Consider the following 20,171-nt stretch of genomic DNA (forward strand, 5'->3'; position numbering starts at 1 on the left):
AAATATTTACATGCATATTAAATAAATTTAATTGTGAAATATATTTTATCCCTTTTCTGTTTGGTTCTCACCTTGTAGAATTTGGATAATGCGTCCAAGTCGTTTTTCGCAGTGTAGTCTCCATCATCTTTGAACAAAGTAGATCGAATAAAGGTAAAATTATGTTGTGGTTTCAATTCATCACCACCAATTTTGCTGTGATCAATTTTGAAGTTATGAGATTAGGACGTTCATGAACGTGGGCCCATCAAGCCCACTCAGATACTTAGTCGAAGCCATCATAATGATGATCGGAATCGTAATACTCGTCGTCGTCATTTCTGTTTTGGTGTGCTCGTTGGATTTCAGAGACAATAGCTCCAAAATTAGGAATCTTGAACGTGGCGGAAGATATTGAAAGATGGAACGTGTGGCCCAGGGACTCATCTTCATACTGTGTTTCTATTCCTGGAACAAGGTTTTGATATTATTATAAACGTCGCTTTGAGAAAACACAGGCTCGGAATTTTTAGACTTGGAATTATTGGAAGTTTTGTTTCGTCTTATAAATTATAATCGCTGCCCTAGGAATGATGGTTAAGAGATGTCCACTCTTTTAAAATTTTGAAATATATAAAAGTGTTCTACTTTTTTTAAATATTAAAAATATTTCTATTCATTGACAAAATTTTGATTTTACTCCTCTAAAATAATTACTTTGTTTTTTAGCGCAAAATAATTGAAATAATTGTTTTTAGATCCTTAACTTTTTATAAATTAATAGCTTATATATCTTTTTTTTTTAAATTAAGTAATGAAGTGATACATTCTATTGCTGTGATATTATGTTAATAACACCTAAAAGCTCTTAACATCCTTATAAGTAACGTCATTTATATATTTTTAGTTAATATAAAAAATAAAAATATTAATTTTAGAATTTTTTAGATGGATTAGAATTAAAGTTCGCAGACTTTATTAGAACTAAATAATTATTTCAAAAAATTATAAACAGTTTTTTTTTTATATAAGAATCAAAACCAAATTTCATTTTTCTAAGAACTCGATAACCTTAAATTTCATTTTTCAGTTTTCTGAACTTGCATCATTTTATTATGACATAACAATGGCGCTATTTGGATACTTTTGGGCATTGTTTAGAAACATACATGGCACAGGCCTTTCTAGTAGCAATTATGAGTATTTACTTTAAAATCCTAAACCATATCCCAATTTTCCAAGCATAATGGTTTAAATTCAACGTTCTTAGATATGTTTACCGTAGTAAATCAGACGGCCATAAACTAAATAACCATGTAACACCCATAAATTAATCACCAATCACAGTGTCCAGTAAGAGGTACCAATGATTCTCCTTAAGATTACCCAAAATGCTTTGAAGTTTCAATACCGAACAGTCTGATGCAGCGTACATTCACAAATATAAGAATGAGCAGCACACAAAATTAACCTTGTCACGAACTATGCCACCTTCCTAGAGCCTCACCAACACGAATTCTATCCCCACGTTGGACACAGAACCTGAACTCTTGAGATGAATCGCCCTCATTGAGTTTTGAAATCGGAGCTTGGAAAACAAGTACAACTGTTGATCCCATGTTGAAAGCACCTAACTGGATTAACAAAAGAAAAAAGGAACTAAGGTATGCAAAATGTATTGTCAACTCTTAAGTTCGTAAGCTAAACTTTATGTACAATAAACAAAAGGAACCCAAATTCAACAGCACGTCGACAATACTTAATCTTAAAAGAAAAGATAACACTTTTCGCAAGTATACAGATTCCAATATTCAATCATATGATCCTCATACATAGTTGTATAGATTTTGTACTCAGTGTTACTTCAATCTATAACAGTGAATCAAGCGCAGGAGTTCCAAAACGTAAAAACACTTCTAACCTCATCCCCTTTGGTGAGCACTCTGCCTACACCTTCACAATCATAAACCCGTTCTTCAGGAGGCTCTGAATGTAGAAACTTCTTCATTGGCCTATTTGTATGAAGTTCAGGCTCAATGAAAAGCTGTCATGTTAAATTTAAACTGAAGACATCAATAAATAATTCAGTCAAAGACATCGAAAGGATATAGGAACTGTAAATACAAGTCATTCCAAGCCAATCGGTTATCTCTAAATATAAGGTCAGATGGCTTCTATCATTTAATTCTGCTATCCTTATCCTTAAAAAGAAAAGTTGCTGGTGATCCATGAAAGCATATATAGTGAACTTACGGGGAAAGAAAAATAAGATTTTAAAAATCAACAGATACATTAGTCTTTTCCCAGAGTTAACACTAAAATATAACCCTTGTTTTTTTCAATGGACGTTAGAGTACAATAGTTACAACCTTAAGGAAGAATGAACAAACCTCAATCGACCCAATATTTGTCGCACCAATTGCAGCAACTGCCATAAATCCTTCCTGCCACAAACCTTCAAGAACGACCTGAAGAATTTAGAGTCAATCAAGAATTATAAAGTTTATGATTCAATTCAAATCAATCAAGAATTGAAAAAGTAAAAAACATCAAAGAAAAAAATAAAGTTTATAATTCAAAGACCAGTGTGATGAAATTATTTATGAAGGAATCGTTAACTACTTGAGATAGTTGGCAAATAGTTATGACAGAATTCACTACTAGGTTATTGAATTCTTCATGAATGAGTTCATCAACAAACCATTATTCTTATCAAAATAAAAGCAAGACGGTGGTAAAAGAGAGGATTAGAGAAGTCTTCAGAGTTCATATGGAGTATTAAGTAGAAAGAATGCCACTCCTACCAAGAACTTGAACTCATGACTTAATTGTTTCCCACGAAAAATATCCAAATGAGAAAAATAGGTAAATTCAGATAAAGAGTCCCCTTGCACTTAGAACATTAGTGCAACAACATCTAATTTATTTTCAGGAATAGATTTATTTTCAATATAAAATTAGATCAATGTGCCAATTAGTTTAACTGAAGCAGTGAATGTTGGGTCGGATTAATTAAGGTAGAAAAGTCTTGAAGTTCAATTTTTATTCAAATTGCCAAAATAAATATATAAATAGAAACATGAGGACATTGAAAGGAAAGCTAACAGAAAAGCACAACACTCTGACATTGACCATGGCAAGCAGATATAAATTACCCTCTCGTTCTCAATGTAAAGATTTCTAATTGTTCTAGTAGCACGTTCATTCAGGGGATAAAGACGGCCTGCAACATAAACAATAAACTAAAAAGATTATAAGAATACAGTAAAACTAAATAGAAATTAATTAACGTGCTTATTGTGCAGCATGATATACAATAAATGCAAAACTTGAAAATCTGCAGATCTACTTCATCATTTTCTCCCACCTGGTTCAAATAACTATTTTCATGTTATGTAAGGGGAAGAAATAGATTCGCATAGCTTTATAAAACAGTTATCCATGATAAATCGAGAAAGTGCACCTGTACCCATCACCAATGAAATCTATAAGTTTTCGTAGAGGAAAATAAAATTAAAAAAAAAAAGGTAAAAAAATTCAACATGAAAATCATGTTATATGAATCTTTTCTTTGCTATCTTGCATGGGATATTTTTTATGACCACAGTTAGAAATTACTTGGCTATTTTGGATAAACAGAAGATTAATAAGTGCTCTTGTCAATTTCTTAGACTGTTAACGCTTTCATGAGATGGTTTACCATAAAAATGCCTGCGCACAAGAACGTTCCAATCAGCTGGGGAGTGTATTCGATGGTAATCTCCAGGCTTCAAGTAAACCACACAGTAAAAAAGTCCTCTCTTTGGGCTGAAATGGAAAATTTAACGACGTATGAATTGTCATGCCACACATTCAGCCTCTCTGACGATAAAAGTATAGCAGATACATTCAGGGCCAGAGTTAAAAAAAAAAAAAACAACAATCAGCATTTATTGTGAAAAGGTCACACTCTTGATAATAGACAAAGTATTTCAATATGGGCTGCATGTTCCTAAACCATGAAAGCAATTCAAACTACTCTTATGTTTGCTTTATAATGGTAAAAATGGTAAGAACCATACTGAGAGAGAAGCTGGGATTATTTCTTGAAAAGTTGACAAAAAAAACTGTAATTTTCAGTTAGAAAAGGAAAAAAAATCTCATTGCATAGAATTTATAGAATCCTAAGATTCCTCCAATTATGTAAAACAATTTTGATTTCAATTGCAGCTGCAGCAAGCTTGCTAAATCATAAAGTCTCTATCAATTGAAGTGAATAAGCCACTTTACGATAGAAACTCAAATACCTTTGAAACCTACCAGAGGTACTCAAATAATGATCATAAATATTAATGATAATATGCATCATGGAAAAATTAAGAGTAGATGCATGATGAAAATTTAGCAGTTAATTTGAGAGGTTGAACAGATAAATTTATCCATCTATGATTTTCTTCAATAAACAGACCCTTCCTTAACTACAAATGCTTACAACCAGATACAGTGAGACATTGGTAGCAGAAGACAATTAGAAATACTTGACCACATTACCATGATGATTTTGGGTCCCAAACTTTTGGTGAAGCCAATGAAACTCTCCACCATGACTTCTTGCTCTTCTCAGTAGTTGTTATTGATTCATTATGCTTCTTTTGCACATCACCATCTGCTGTTGTTGGAAGGAAAGGGCTTGCACCAAGAAGAGAAAAAACTGAATATGAAAACCCTTTAACTTGTTCAATCATTGCCCCTGCTCCCTTCAACTCCCCAAATCTTAAAACTGTACCGTCCACAGGACTAACCTGCAGAAAATAAGTATGGTCAAACAGGTTATGTATTAATTGGAAATGGCACAAAGGCATTAGATAATTTCAAATAGCTGTTACCAGTTACCAGACACTGCGGATCAACATCAATAGGCCTGGAACCTTCTTTCAAAGTGCGAACAAAAAAGTCCCTTAATGTGGCATACTGGTCTAGAGGTAAACCAGCTTCTTCTAAATCTGAGGTGTCAACAATGTTATAACAATAAGAATATTCTTAAATGTATTATAAATCATAGTTTATCATGAGCAAGTTCTGCCAGTTTCACGAGATGATGGTTATAGGAGCAAATAACAAGAAAATGATTAAAAGATATATAAATTATACTTGAATGAAATGCCCGAGCCCAAGCTTTATAGATAACGGGCCTCAGCCAAACTGGTATTTCCTGAATAAGTAAAATCATATAAATAATATAACATGCATAATCATTTTCAAATTATAGAGTTAGCTTTGACTTGATAAAAGAAGAGAGAAGTACATTATAGAAAAATGTACTTTAAAATATGCTGCATTACTTTTATCTTGTACTCTCTATTTTCTGATTAGGAGTGCTGCTTTGTCTCTCATCCTTTATTATTTACTTTCGCTTCTTTCCTTCTAATAATATTGCTGTTTTTCACGTATTAAAAGTCAACTTTATTTCTTCATCAGGTCTCTAATGCTAAAATTACTCATAAATTCTGAATATTGTTTCTATTTCCAAATACTTACTACCAGTAGCAACAAAAGGCGAAAAAAATTGCAAACATAAAAAGATAAAGCTTCACTGATTAATACATATAAATATATATTAAAAAAGGATATTCCAATATCACATTGACTTCTTACCATGCTTGTCAAGTATCCCCAGCATCTAGAAATTGAACGAAGAGGCAGTAATCTCAAAAATGTAGCCTAGTGTTGACAAAGCCATGGCACATGTCTCAGAATCAAAACAAATATGTAATGATACACACACACATACAAGAACTCAAATGTTTCCTTTTTGTACTGATGCACAAGTTTTACCTTTATATCAGGCTGGAATTCCACTTCAATTCCTTTTTCCTTCATCTCTTCAGTCTGCCACAAGGGTAATCAAATTTATTCTGTAGAGACTATGTAAACTACAAAGCATTTAAGGCTAGAATTCCAATTGAGCAAACAGAACCTAAAAAAGATTCTACTACTGAAGTGCGAAAAAATTTCCAGCATCATGACTGAAAACAGTGTGGAAAAGACTGAAGGCCTCACTACCAACAAATAAGCTTAAACTTCTCACTTGTCTAGAATGTTAAAAATATACTTCTATTTCTCTTTATTTATTTTACTTTTGCAATGACCCAAAATAACAACGGACTTATAAAAGGAGGAGGAATGGCAATGATCAATCACTGACAAGTCATAGTGTCTCCAGCATGTTTTGTGGAAGGAAAAAAATAACACGTTCATTTAACAGGGTTTCTGTATGGGCTATGAAGGTTGATATAATGCAACCATGGTTTGGCATAAAACAAACAGGCTCGTAGACAATGCAATTAGACTCTACTAGTTGATAAACCAGTAAGCATGCCCCAAGCATGTGAACCTTGGTTAAGCAGGATAAGGATATTCGGGGGAAGCTTCAGGTCCATCAGAGCCAATGTAGGCAAGTCGAAAAAATAAATGTGGCCATTGATGTTGCCAGAAGAATCAGTTTGGCGACTAAACCTTGCCTTACCAATTAGTCTTAACACTATAAAAATTGAATGTACCTTCTTGTCAACATAGAGTCTACGGCCATGGAGAACGCCAAGCATAAGTATGGTAGCAACCGTCGCGCCAGGTACAAGAAAAGACTCCCCTGCACACTCTCATAGCAAATAAGCACAACGCTTCAGAGCATGAATAATTACAACATATTCAAAACTCCGTTCAATTTGAAAATCCACGGCCATTCCTATACTAGTTTCCTTGCGAAGATTATAACCATCACAATTCACAGCAAAAACATTCCCTTTCAAAAATAAAAAAATAAATTACTTTTGTAAGTTATCGTAGGTAAATGTATTCATCGTCCTTAAAACTTATGACAGTTTAACTTGTGTATGGATTAAAGTGGAGAAGCAACTGTACTGACCTTGGGAATTTCCGCTTCCGCCATTGATAGAAGCACGAGGTCGACGAATTAGAAACCTTCTGGTGAAGGATGTGATGTAACGAGCATTTTGAAAGGGATGGGTGCGGTGAGGAAACACTGGGAACTTGTGTGAAACCCTATATTTCATTTTTGCAAGCCGTGAAGAGGCGTAGAGTAGGTCAGTGTTCATCGGGTTTAATTATAATTTTTTTTTGTTAGTATTTGTTCAATTGGTTTAATTTGGTTTTTTTAAATAATTTAATTTAGTTTTTTCTTTAACTTAACTGTTATCTCTATACACATATCATACATCAATATGTAGATGTTTGTTTTTTCCCTTCGTCTCTGTTTCGTGCATTTCCAGGGAGTTGGTGTTTTGTTCTGTTCTTTTGTGTTATTTAGTAAATCGAAGAAGACATATAAAAGTAAGATGATACATGACCTCGTTTCCTTGGTCATAAAAACTTTTAACATTTTTTTAGCCCATTTCGTTCTTGTTTTTTTATTAGTTTTGTGCGATCATGTATTAATGAGGACTGTGGAGTAGTTTCTATAGAAATGAAAGCCCAAAAGGGAAAAGACAATAGAAACTTAGACGAAAATATATGATTGTTTGGTCCAATAGAGACTAATTAATTTTAAGAGAAATTCAATAATATGTAACAATGAAAAAACTTAACTCACAGTGGGCCGATTCTTCAGAGCATGTTTAATTCTAGAAAATCAGGCAGAATGCTGATTAGTTACATTAATTAAGGAATCACTTGATTCAGGGCTTGGCAATTGTCAAAAGGAACCAAGTAAATAGATTGATTGTAATTCAAATTTAAAATGAAAACACCCAGATTTTTTAGTACAAAACACAAGCAAATGAAAGAAATTTAAATTGTTGGGCGTAAAAAAGTATCGTTATCAAATGAAAATATACTTTGAGAAAACAAAAAACTCCGTTGACAAAACAACTTATAAGAGCCATTATTTTAAAGCGAATTTCAGATGTAAATGACTTATTGTTCAATCAACGTAGACATGTATAATGACATAAGTGTTTGAATTTCAAAGTAAGTCAAAATTTCATATTGGATATGTTAGATACAAACAAAATTTTACATCGAATAAATTCTGAAATATACATGAGTTTATATACACATAAGATACATTTCTTAATAAAAAAACTTTTTGAGATGGTTTCACACTCAGATCCCCTCTTTGTTAGCACCATAAGAGGGATTTGGGTCGCAAATGAAAAATGGTCGATGAAAGAAAGAATCAACGAAAGCAGGTAGCACGTAGCATGTAAGAAAATTGAGAGACGAAGACAAAGCTGACCTAAGCTACAAATGACTTCAAATCCAAACTATGGAAACGAAAAGTTTCACGCAAAAACGTCGAGTTTATATTTTTCGAATAGCGCAAAAAATAATTTTATTCTTAACAAAGTTGCACATAAACCAATATCTATAATGATTTCACTTATTCTCTACATATTTATTTTTCATTTTTTTTATAACTTTTTTTTAAAATTTATACTATTATTATATGAAAGAAATGTCTGTTTACATTTGTTTTCAATTTTTATTTTCTAAAATTCAAATATACCACTGAGATACTTAACATGTAAAAAGCAAACTAACAGTACATTGTTGAAAATATATATAATAATGATATATGTTTAAAATTTAACAGTATTGAATATAAATATCAATCGCGTCTAAATAACGCAACGATAAATTATTATTAAAATGTGCACTCTGTATTAAAGTGACTTATGGTCGAAGTTAAATTTCCCGCCATAATCCACGTCGGCGCCATAAAGCTAACTGCACCTCTGTCCAAGCATCATAAAGAAACGGTTCTATAAATGAGAAATTACGGAGGGATATACGAAAATTTTTACTGAAAATTGAAAGCAGGCAACAATGGAAGACGACGGTGGAGAGAGTTCGAGTTTCGTAGTCGGTATCATCGAGAACCGAGCGAAAGAGGTTTACTAAATCTATTCTTTGATAAACATTTTTTTTCCCGTTTGCTTTTGCTTCAATTTTTCTATTCAATCTTGCAAGCTGCAAGTCGTTTGTCGTAGTCACATATTATGTCGTTTTCAGCTAGTAATATTTGTTGTAGTTGATTGCGTGAAACGCACGTAACGACCAGGATTATACTAAGGTTATAATTGTTCTTGTTAACTTATTTGCGGTGGGAAATTCAGTCCAGCGTAGGAAACGCAAATATAGATATGATTTTCAAATTGCCATTCCACTGAGTGCATGTAGGGGGTGAAAATCAGTTTCATATCCACCACATAATGGTTATTTTGTGAAGGAGTGGGTGAATCGGAGGTTAGTTTTAATTGTATCAAAATGTGTGTATTTCTTGTTTAATTTTCTGTCCCTAATTCTTACTTATTGTTCTGAACTGTCTGTAAACGACCAAAATTACATGCACCATTTGGTGGTCAAATTTTTTGTCACTGAAGCTAAATGCTATTTTACATGTCACTAAAATTACATTAACTCAAGGAATCATCACATTTTCCGCTAATTGTGCATAATTAACGTTTCCCCACGCTTTTTTTTGGGTTCTGCGGCTATTTATTTCATGATATTAGTAATCTATCTATAAACCACCATGCGATTCTTTTCTCGCTTACAGTCTTCTAATATTTTTTAACATAAAAAAAATGGAACGGCACTTGCTATTTGATATTGGAAAAATATTAAAAACTCTGTTATTAACGATATGATTGACAAGACAGATTGTAAACTCCACGGTAAAAATATATCCTCCATTAATTAATGACCAAGGCACTTTTGGTTGAAAGGATTTTTGTAATGTCCTGAGGGACATCATAGATGTTGAAGAAGAATCAGACAGAGAGGCTTTATGTTGTATTGTGTTGGTTATCAGTTATCAAATAAATACAGGGATACACTGGTTGAAGTTCCCTTATTTTATGTTTTTCATAAGATATAGCAATTGGATTAAAGCAATTTTTAGGTGGTTTGAATGCATTTTTTTTGTTTGATGAACTTTTGGGTTTCAGCAAATAAATGATTTTTTTTAATGCCTAAATGGAATCAAATCAATCAATTATCTAACAGGTTGGATTAGCAGCTTTTGATTTGAGATCAGCTTCGCTGCACCTTTCTCAATACATTGAAACTAGCAGTTCATATCAAAACACAAAGACACTACTGCATTTTTATGATCCCATAGTGATCATTCTTCCTCCAAACAAGTTAGCATCCAATTGTTCGTCTGCAGTTACAGAATTGGTTGATAGATTTTATGGTTCGGTCAGGAAGGTAATATCACCATCTCTCTTTGTCCCTACATTTTTTCCCATATACTTTAAATGAAAAACTTTGGCGCTTATCTGTCTACAAAGTTCATTTTCCTTTGAGTCTTTATTTGTGCAGGTAGTGCTGGCCCGTGGTTGTTTTGATGACACAAAGGTTTCATCACTTACCTTTTGTCTTTGAGTTGATTTCAGGTTTTAGGAAGTTTTAACGATATTTCTTGCTCATACATTAAGTTATGTGCTTTAGGGTGCTATCTTGATAAAAAACCTCGCTGCCAAGGAACCTTCAGCACTTGGTTTGGACACTTATTATAAACAGTATTATCTGTGTCTGGCTGCTGCTGCTGCCACTTTAAAGTGGTATTTTCAATACCCAAATATTCATAAAGATTATATCGAATGATGAACTTTGATAATTAGTTGATTGTAATACCTGTATTTGATACATTTAATAGTTGTGTTACATTTGTTACATTATAGTATATCAACTACATAAGAAATTAATAAATGTGGGATTGGGAGTTATTCCAAAAAGTGGAGGATCTTTCAATTGATCTTTAGACTGTCAGTGGACTTGATTGGCACACACTCAGCAACTGGCTTTATTTATGAAAAAAATAAGACGATTGACTGTTAACATACAGGTGCATAACTCTGATGTCGGACCTATGGAACCATAACATGAATATATGTTCTACATATGAAGCCTAAACTTTATCCAAAACAATGTGTAATTGTGAATCAAACTATCATAAGACTTAAGTTAACTTTACGGCCTAAGTGAAAAACTGCATCGTGGAATCCCGTACTAGATATTAATTTAATATGGTCCTAGCGAGCGAACTATATTGAATTATCAGGGATTCTGAACTTTGACTTTGACTACATACACACACATTGTTGTCTGTATTTGCACTATTTTACATGTATACATGCATGCATATTAAATCCTTATTTTTGTATTGTTTGATTGCCGGCAATTAAGTTTTGACTGTACTTGAATAGGACGGAAGCAGAAAAGGGAATTGTTGTTACGAATCACTCATTGTTGGTATGTGTTCTGTTCAGCACAATTTTTTTGTATTGATTTTTTAAAATTTTAATTAGTTAATTCTAATTTTAAGTCCATATTATTGGGCTTATCTTATCAGTGACATTTTCTGTCCCTTAAAGGAAATAAGGTTGTATATTTAAATTTTTTTTATTTAAAACTCTTCATAACTATATATGTGGTTTTAAATATGTTTAGTTTTCATGTACATTCATTCCTTATGATATTTTTTTCACACACAAGATGTTTCACCGATAACTTCTACCCATTATCATATCACTATTATTGTTATTTTAGACTGCGGCTAATGTTTGAACTCTTATACTTTAAGTCTTTAGCTGCAAATCCTGTATCTATTTTTATATAAATTTTAATCAGCACTTAGTCCATGGAAGATTGTTCTCAATCCTTTTTTTGTGCCTTTCTCTATTTCAGGTCACCTTTAATGGATCATTTGATCACATGAATATTGATGCAACTAGGTGAGTTCGCTCGCTATTTTGTGTTATTAGCTGTCCTTTAGTAATGAATGCTAATGCATTACATTCATATTTGTGGATATAAAATCTAAAATGTGCCTTTCCCTTAAAGACTCTGACGAAAAAACTTTAGTGTATTATATAGTTAACGGAGTGAATCCTTAGTTTAATGCATTTTGGTTTCTATTCTCAATTGTTTTCTATCTTTGTTGACTTTGGCTATTATAACATCATAAAAATTTGGTGGCTGTGTAAAACCTTTACAAAAAAATTGTAGTAGTCTTAATAGTAGGAACCAAAAATTATTAAAATTTGCCCCTCTACAAACTAAAACTCATAATTTTACCTATAATGTTAAAACAAGTTTAGAAGGTATAGAGACCAAACAATTAATTAAACTTTAACAATAAATTAGAAGTGTTCCTAGTTTGACTTTTTGATATAGTATGGACACAGTCTTATAAATTTATACAAGGAAACGGTTACATTACATGGTGAATCTGAACAAGGAAGTATATAAAAGAAACTCCTAAGTACAAGGTGATCACATTTAATATTAACTGTAAAGTTAATCTAGAAATATGTCCCTAAACCACTATAATATAAATTTCTATTTTTGGAAAACCAGTATCTGTAAGAAAAATGGTAACATGACACCCTCTTTGGACATTCTAACATTACTATAAAGACCTTAAATACAATTTGTGCACGCATAATTTAGGGAAACTTTTCTCATTTATAGATCATACATTCAGATTTTGTGGCATTCCTAACTAAAACTGTAAACTAAATTTTTGTAATCATAATGATGTTCAATAATTACGTTGAATGTATATGTTGAATGCTTTTAAACAGCAGATAAAATCCTAATAGTGGTCATGGGTTAATTTTGCAGTAACCCTAATTAGTGTTGTACTAATATTTGTTAAGTGAAATTCATCTGTGAATCAATAAAGAGAAAATGAGACATTCTAAATAGAAAGTGGGACTCGTAGTTTGTGGAACCTTCACGAGTTATATCCAGTGAAGAGTGTGCTAAAAAAGTATGATGCTACTATTTCTATTTACAACTAATCTAGGTAGATGAGATTAATATTAAAACCAGTCTATAATGTGGCTGATTAAAGTTCAAATTCAAATAAAATATTTTTTTCAGCAGACAGACATGGTTAATTAAAAAGGGAGATTTCATAATAATTGATAGAACTGATAGCCACTTTCTAAGGGATTTGTTTCCATAGAATATTTTTTGAGGGGAAGTATTTTGAATATAACGTCCAATTTACTTTTCGCTGTTATCTGTTTAGTCTATGCTTATGAATTTCTTGGTTAAAATTTAATGACAGTGTCCATAATTTGGAAATTATTGAGCCATTTCATTCTTCCCTACTGGGAACAAGCAAACAAAAGAGAAGTCTGTTTCACATGCTCAAGACAACAAAAACTATTGGAGGGTATGTGATGATTCACCCAAGTTTCTTCATGCAGCATTAATTGTTTGACATTGTACATTTGTTTCCTTCAGGACTAGACTACTTCGTGCCAATCTGTTGCAGCCTCTAAAAGACATTGAGACAATCAATGCTCGACTTGATTGCCTAGTCAGTGTCAATCGTATTTTTTAATTTTCTCTTTTTTGTGATATGCCATATACTCCATTTATTAGTTAAGATTTAGATATGTTCCTTCCTTTATTTTCTAGCCTAACGATTCTCTTTATATTTTCCACCATTTTTACAAGTCCGCCCTATAGATTTCTGTCCAGATGTTATTCTTCATTAAGCTTCAGTGCTCTAGTCTGAAACTTACTAATGTGTTAATAGATACACTCATATTTGTAGTCTGGTTTTAATTTTCAAGCTTGAAAACCACCTGACAGAATTTTAACTGAGTTCTTTTGTATTTATTACTCTACGTGCCTTCTAATATTTAATTTCAGGATGAGTTGATGAGCAACGAACAACTATTTTTTGGCCTTTGTCAGATTTTGCGTAAATTTCCAAAAGAGACTGGTAATTAAGAGCAGTAGTTGTGCAGATATCAGTATTTAAGTAGTTTATACATCTTTAGTTGTAATGCAGAACTGTATGGTTTCAGATAGAGTCTTATGTCACTTCTGCTTTAAGCCTAAAAAGGTTATAGCGGAGGCCTTGGCAGTTGAACGGGCTAAAAAGAGTCAAGTGCTAGTATCTGGTGTAATCCTCCTTAAGACTGCCTTGGACGCCCTTCCTTTACTATCTAAGGTACCTCTCTCTCTCTCATCCTTTCACGCTAGAATCAGGAAGGTGGTATTCTGAAGGAACTGAATATATAAAAGAGGTTACAGATTATCATATTTTCTGCTAAAAATATAGGTGCTCAAGGATGTGAAAAGTTCCCTTCTTTCAAATATCTACAAGTCAGTTTGTGAAAATGAGAAATATGATCTTATTAAGAAAAGGTATGCTAAGATTTTCTTCTGTATGAGTATGTGCAACAGTTACGTGTTAGATGATGAATATGTTGTTTGTAAATCCATTGTCTACTTGAGTTTGCATAATTCTCAAGTTATAATGATGAAAAAAAATTGATCAGAATATTAACAGTAAAATATCATGACATGAAATAGTCAACAATTCTATATTTTTACTGATAGAAATTACTTTGTCATAATTCATTATACTTGCACATTATTAATTGGTCAATTTTTATCATAGGACAAAGGTATCTATTTATTATTTTGAATAAACATATTTGATAAAATAAGCTGTATACCCTATATGGTCATATGCTATGAGCAAAAATATTTGCGAAGACAAAAAGTATTCTGAAAGAAAAGCTTATATACTGTATTTAATTCTAACCAAGACAAGAGGACCAATCATGCCATGCATTGAGGAGTTATTTTGTTACAGGATAGGGGAGGTTATTGATGAAGATGTACTTCATGCACGTGTTCCTTTTGTTGCCTGTACTCAACAATGCTTTGCTGTTAAGGCTGGAATTGATGGCCTCTTGGACATTTCACGAAGATCATTTTGTGAAACCAGTGAAGGTTTGATATTTTTCTTACTTGAGTTTTCTTTCCTGTCAGTCACCAGTATAATATTTCTTCTAATGCAGCATATCATATATTTTTTCTCAAAGAAATTGGTGTTACTTTCACAGCCATCCACAATCTTGCAAACAATTATCGAGAGGATTTTAAGTTGCCCAATTTAAAGCTTATCTTTAAAAACAGACAAGGATTTCACTTTGTAATACCACAGAAGAATATTCAAGGAAAGCTTCCAAGCAAGTTCATTCAGGTTGGGGATTGAATTTTTGTTGCTATATTTTGATAAGTATCCTTTTAAAACTTCTATCTTCTAAGAACCTACTGTTCTTTTGGCCTTATATTAGGTTGTTAAACATGGCAACAATATTCATTGCTCGACTTTGGAACTAGCATCTGTGAGTAGTTTGATTATTTGGATTTCATGAACATAAGAATTCTATTGACCTTACAATATTGATGAATTGATAAAATAATACCGATAACTGAAATTGACAAATTGTGCTTGTGGACTATATACTTGTAATTACTTACATAGACTTTACTGTGTGTACATTAATTTTGATGAGATCATGGTCAGGCCAACTCTTTTATCCCAAGAAGAAAATGATTACTGTAAACAAGAATGGATTTTCTCGTGATAAGTCATGTGAAAAGTTTGTGTATCTCTCCCTTCATAAATATTAAATAGATGGAGGCCCTGTCAAAGTTTGTGAATGTCCATGAAGAAAGGGGTATTCACTAATTTTCACCACAGAATAAAATCATGAAATTCATTTACATGAGGATACATTTCTGTTCCATCTGCCTCCTTCAAGTTTATGGAGATTCTTTTATTATGAGATGGCTCCTGTGCTAAGGACTCTTGTAAGTTGTCCTGTTGATTAGACATTTGGCTTTTAATTGTGGAAATCACCTTCTAGTTTTTTTGTTGGCCCCAAAACGGATTTTGATTCCCAAACTCTCAAATATCACTCAAGCTTCTAGCTAGAAGTATGACACAAAATGCTGTTGCATTTGTTTGATATGATACCAGACTATAAGTTGTTACTTTATTCAGAAGCTTGTTTAGGCTTTTGAAGATCTCCATTTTCATTTATTTTAATGAAAATTTCAGTTGAACGCTAGGAATAAATCTGCAGCTGCAGAATGCTATACAAGAACAGAGGTTTGTCTGGAAGGTAGTACTTGACACACTGCCATTTGCCAGTACAAATGTTCAAAGGCTTGGCATGTTTGCTCTTTGTTTATTTGTAAATGACTGCATATATTAAACTAGTTGTGTTGACTTCGGCTGTTGACAAGAAAGGAAACTAGTGAAATATTACTGCATTAGTTGGAAAATTCTGGTTGTTGCATTGCATTTATGCAGCAAACATAATGCAATGTTTTTGTTATCACCATGTTTTTGCTAGCATTATTTTAAAATTGATCTAACCTCACATGATTAAGTTGATATAGTTTAGCATGTAACTGATGTATTAATTTAGATTGGATTTTATCTTTGTAGATGTTAACAATTGTAAAATTAACTACAACATATCCCGATGAAGATGTATCTATTTAGTTCCTTGGACTTGCTTTATCTCATGTTTTCAAGCATTGAATTTATATCAATTGTAATAGAAAAAAAATGCAGAACTTATGGATAACATTCGTGAGAATGTCTCTGTGTTGACACTACTTGCTGAAGTCTTGTGCTTGCTGGATATGATTGTCAATTCATTTGCTCATATGATATCAACTAAGCCCGTTGATAGATATACAAGACCAGAATTTACAGGTAATAAAAAATTGATCGTTTCTATAATTTTTTTGTTCATCAATGAAGAAATTTCATTATTCATATTTTTCTTGGATAGAGAATGGGCCATTGGCAATTGATTCTGGTAGACACCCAATCCTGGAGAGCATACACAATGACTTTGTTGTACGTAATGAACATATCCAATAGTCACTATAACTTATCTCCACAGGACCACATTTTTCTCCCGTAGATGGATTCTGCACCATTTTTGGCAGTAATTAATCTTTTCGCATTTCAGGCCAATAATATATTTTTGTCGGAAGCCTCAAACATGGTGATTGTAATGGGCCCCAATATGTAAGAAATTTGATATATTTATGAGCTAGTGCAAAAAGTACCTTATATTTGTATAGATATCTGCTTACATGAAGAATATCAAATTGAGATTTATTTTCTACATTCCCTTCCCCCAGGAGTGGAAAGAGTACATACCTTCAACAACTGTGTCTCATAGTTATTCTTGCTCAAGTTGGATGTTATGTTCCTGCTCGTTTCTCAACTCTTAGGGTAGTTGATCGTATGTTTACAAGGATGGGCGCAGTTGATAATCTTGAATCCAACTCTAGCACGGTACAATTTCTAAACAGCCGCGTTGTGAGACAATTTGATCCCGATCATGTGGTTTAGAATTATAGATTAAGTTATATGGATATGTAGTTCACGACAGAGATGAAAGAAACAGCTTTTATCATGCAGAATGTTTCGCGAAGGTAATGCTGCACCTTTTATCTGCTAAACTCTACATACACAACAGGTTTAATTTTTTCGTACAAAAATTTTGATGGGCGCAGGAGTCTGATTGTTATGGATGAACTTGGGAGGGCTACTTCATCCACAGATGGATTTGCAATGGCGTGGAGTTGCTGCGAGCATCTTTTGTCACTAAAAGCGTAATCTCTCTTCCTTTTTTATTATCAATATGCACTAATAATATCTTAGATTGTAACTCGATCGAAAGTTACAAAAATCCAATTATTATGTTAAATGAACATAATCAGAATTATTTTTTGTTTAAATAAGTTCGTTAAATATAATTTTAAGTAGTTAATTTTATTGGAATGAAATAATGCAATCAATTTTAACAAAATAAAAAATCAGTTTGAAACTAAAAAAGAGAAGATGTAGAAATTATTATTATTGTCGGACCTAAACATTAATAGAAACTTTGTTTAAAAGTATTAGATTTTTTTGTTAAGTTCATTTAATTTTATATAAAGGAAAAAGTATTTTTTACGCTACTTAATTATGTTAATTGGAGATTATGCTATTATTTATTAGCAGTGAATTGGTTAAGTTTTGTTTATATTTAAATTCATCTAACATTAATATATTTTTTTTATTGGGACTAAGGTTCCCGTTTTAAAATTCAGCTTTTTATTTATAAACATCAATTATTGTTTGAAATACGTTCCTTTGCAGACTTTTTTTTTTTCTTAAGAGGCACATGAAATCCTAAACTTGTTATTGGTTCCACGGGTTTCAACTGATAAAAAAAAAGTTACATGGATTTGGTGTTAAATTGTTAATTGAAGGAAAACTTAAAGCTGGTAAAGTTTTCATCAAACATCCAAAAAACATATTGTTGCTATTGAACTGATGATCTTTCTTTTCCCTGAATCATATTTTTTCCATCCTTCTTCAGGTATACCATATTTGCCAGTCATATGGAAAACATATCAGAGTTGGCAACTATCTATCCCAACGTGAAAATTCTTCACTTTCTTGTGGACTTAAAAAACAACCACTTGGACTTCAAGGTGGTATTTCTATGTACTTTTTAAATAATGATATTATCAACAATCCTATTTCAGAATATAAAATATTATATTTTTTTAACTAATCAATTATTTATTTATATTATTATAATATGATTTTGTTGTTTTTTTGTGTTTGGGACAATTATCTAGGAGCTGAAATTCTGCTTTCTTTAGTTTCAATTTTTTGTTTTTTTTTTTTCAATTTAGTTTCAGCTTAAGGAAGGAACGACACGTATCCCCCATTATGGCCTTCTGTTAGCAGAAGTTGCAGGACTACCAAGTTCGGTTATTGAGACTGCCAGAGCCATCACAACTAGGATTGCAGAAAAGGTCTTTTGATTTTTTATTAGTTCCTATTTCGTCAACGACACTGAAATAAGCCATTTCTAAGTAACGCGTACTGGGGGATTAGCTCGCCGAAGTTTTAATGAAACTGTCAACAGTAAAATTCATCTGAAGTCGTTAGTATTGGTTTGATGCATTTGGTCCATATCCATTGATATTAGTTGTGGAGAAGCTGTTAAGATTGAAATACAAACTAGTACTGACATATTGTGTGGACTTGTTGGTGTGATTAGGAAGAGAAGAGAATGGAAGTTAACTGTATACAGCACTATTCAATCCAGAGGATATACCATGCTGCACAGCGCTTGCTATGCCTTAAATATTGCAACCAAGATGAGGATACCATTCGGCAAGCTTTGCTGAATCTTAAAGAAAGCTGTACCAACCATTGAAATCCACGTAAACCCCAGAATTACTTTTTAATAAACTGTCATCTCTATTCTTACTCATAAAACTGTACATTGGGTTTCTTTTTTTTTAAACGGTCTATCGAGTAAAGGATTATATATATAACATAAAATATCTAACATTCGAATGCCTATTCATAAATTCAAATTAAACAATATGATTAAGAATATTCTAAAAATTTAATCAAAACGACATACAATCATAATTTAGAGTAAAATAAAGGCTTTAATTGTAATATAGTCTAGAAAAAATGTTAGTTTCAAAAGTGACTTTACTTTCTCAATCTTATTGCGAATTATAATTAATTTAATATTAAATATTGCATTAATTAATATAATAAAATTGACTAAGATTATTATTAAATTGAAACAACAATTACAATTTTTTTCCTAGTTTAAGTAAATAATATATTTTTTATAATATTTGTATCATTACATTTCACTTAAAGATAACACTTTTTTCTACAGATTAAATTTGACAGTGTAATATTCAGGAAAAATTTACATAAACAATTTTAAATTTTACTATACCTATAACACCTAATAAAAATATTTTTAATTTTGTAGGTGATTTTTCGTATTACATATTTTAAAATAAAAATATGATGTGATTGGTGTTGAACTTGAATAGGTGTGTACTTGAATTTTTGGTGTTTGTCTCATCACCCTAATATTAAATCATTATAAAATAATTTAAGAGTATATTATAACAATATATATATATATATATATATATATATATATATATATATATATCTTTAAAGTTAAAACTATAATAAATTATAAATACTATAAGGAAATTATTGATACCTATATGTCAAATACAAATATATTACTTAATTTACGTATAGAAGATTTAATTATCTTATTTTAAAATAACCGTATTAAAAACTTTAATTAAACTAATTATATTTAAGAGAATGAAAAAAAATTAATGAGAATTATAGTATACAAATAATATTGAAAAGCTAAAATAAACGAAGCCTTCCCGAGCTTCAAATATAATTAATAATTAATTATTTATTATGCTAATAGTTTCTACCTAAGCATAGTTAATACCAAAATTCGCCTAATTGTACTTACAAAAACATTTACTTTATAAGAACC

General features: G+C 31.7%; 2 protein-coding genes across 4 annotated transcripts; one reads left to right on the plus strand and one right to left on the minus strand.

The window, feature by feature from the left end:
• Positions 1-1,281: 1,281 nt before the first annotated feature.
• On the minus strand, positions 1,282-7,270 carry PSD1 (phosphatidylserine decarboxylase 1). 2 transcript variants are annotated; one of them, XM_047315660.2, is made up of 12 exons: positions 6,884-7,268; positions 6,519-6,607; positions 5,794-5,847; positions 5,614-5,679; positions 5,110-5,170; positions 4,852-4,961; positions 4,510-4,760; positions 3,680-3,786; positions 3,135-3,202; positions 2,370-2,447; positions 1,901-2,023; positions 1,282-1,613 (listed from the first exon to the last, which is right to left on the minus strand). In XM_047315660.2, exons 1-12 carry the CDS (start codon positions 7,071-7,073, stop codon positions 1,455-1,457), a joined length of 1,356 nt encoding a protein of 451 aa, XP_047171616.1. In that variant the 5' UTR covers positions 7,074-7,268; the 3' UTR covers positions 1,282-1,454. The 2 variants fall into 2 exon arrangements, 1 of the variants encoding a protein (XP_047171616.1); XR_015782728.1 differs by having other exon boundaries at positions 1,474-1,613; positions 2,370-2,434; positions 6,884-7,270.
• Positions 7,271-8,692: 1,422 nt separating this feature from the next.
• On the plus strand, positions 8,693-19,172 carry MSH4 (MUTS-like protein 4). Of its 2 annotated transcripts, XM_047315675.2 has the most exons (24): positions 8,693-8,868; positions 9,985-10,188; positions 10,303-10,338; positions 10,432-10,544; positions 11,190-11,235; positions 11,671-11,717; positions 13,061-13,168; positions 13,240-13,315; positions 13,654-13,726; positions 13,812-13,957; positions 14,069-14,154; positions 14,609-14,748; positions 14,862-15,001; positions 15,096-15,146; positions 15,866-15,929; positions 16,388-16,531; positions 16,611-16,678; positions 16,794-16,852; positions 16,969-17,125; positions 17,213-17,265; positions 17,347-17,445; positions 18,198-18,312; positions 18,520-18,642; positions 18,891-19,172. In XM_047315675.2, exons 1-24 carry the CDS (start codon positions 8,803-8,805, stop codon positions 19,047-19,049), a joined length of 2,373 nt encoding a protein of 790 aa, XP_047171631.1. In that variant the 5' UTR covers positions 8,693-8,802; the 3' UTR covers positions 19,050-19,172. The 2 variants fall into 2 exon arrangements, with proteins under 2 accessions (XP_047171631.1, XP_087956220.1); XM_088100094.1 differs by lacking the exons at positions 8,693-8,868; positions 10,432-10,544 and having other exon boundaries at positions 10,078-10,188.
• The last annotated feature ends 999 nt before the right edge of the window (positions 19,173-20,171 follow it).

The sequence above is a fragment of the Vigna umbellata genome, chromosome 10 (genome assembly GCF_029865625.1).
Source record: "Vigna umbellata cultivar VRB3 chromosome 10, Vumbellata_1.0, whole genome shotgun sequence".
Classification (NCBI taxonomy): Eukaryota; Viridiplantae; Streptophyta; class Magnoliopsida; order Fabales; family Fabaceae; genus Vigna; species Vigna umbellata.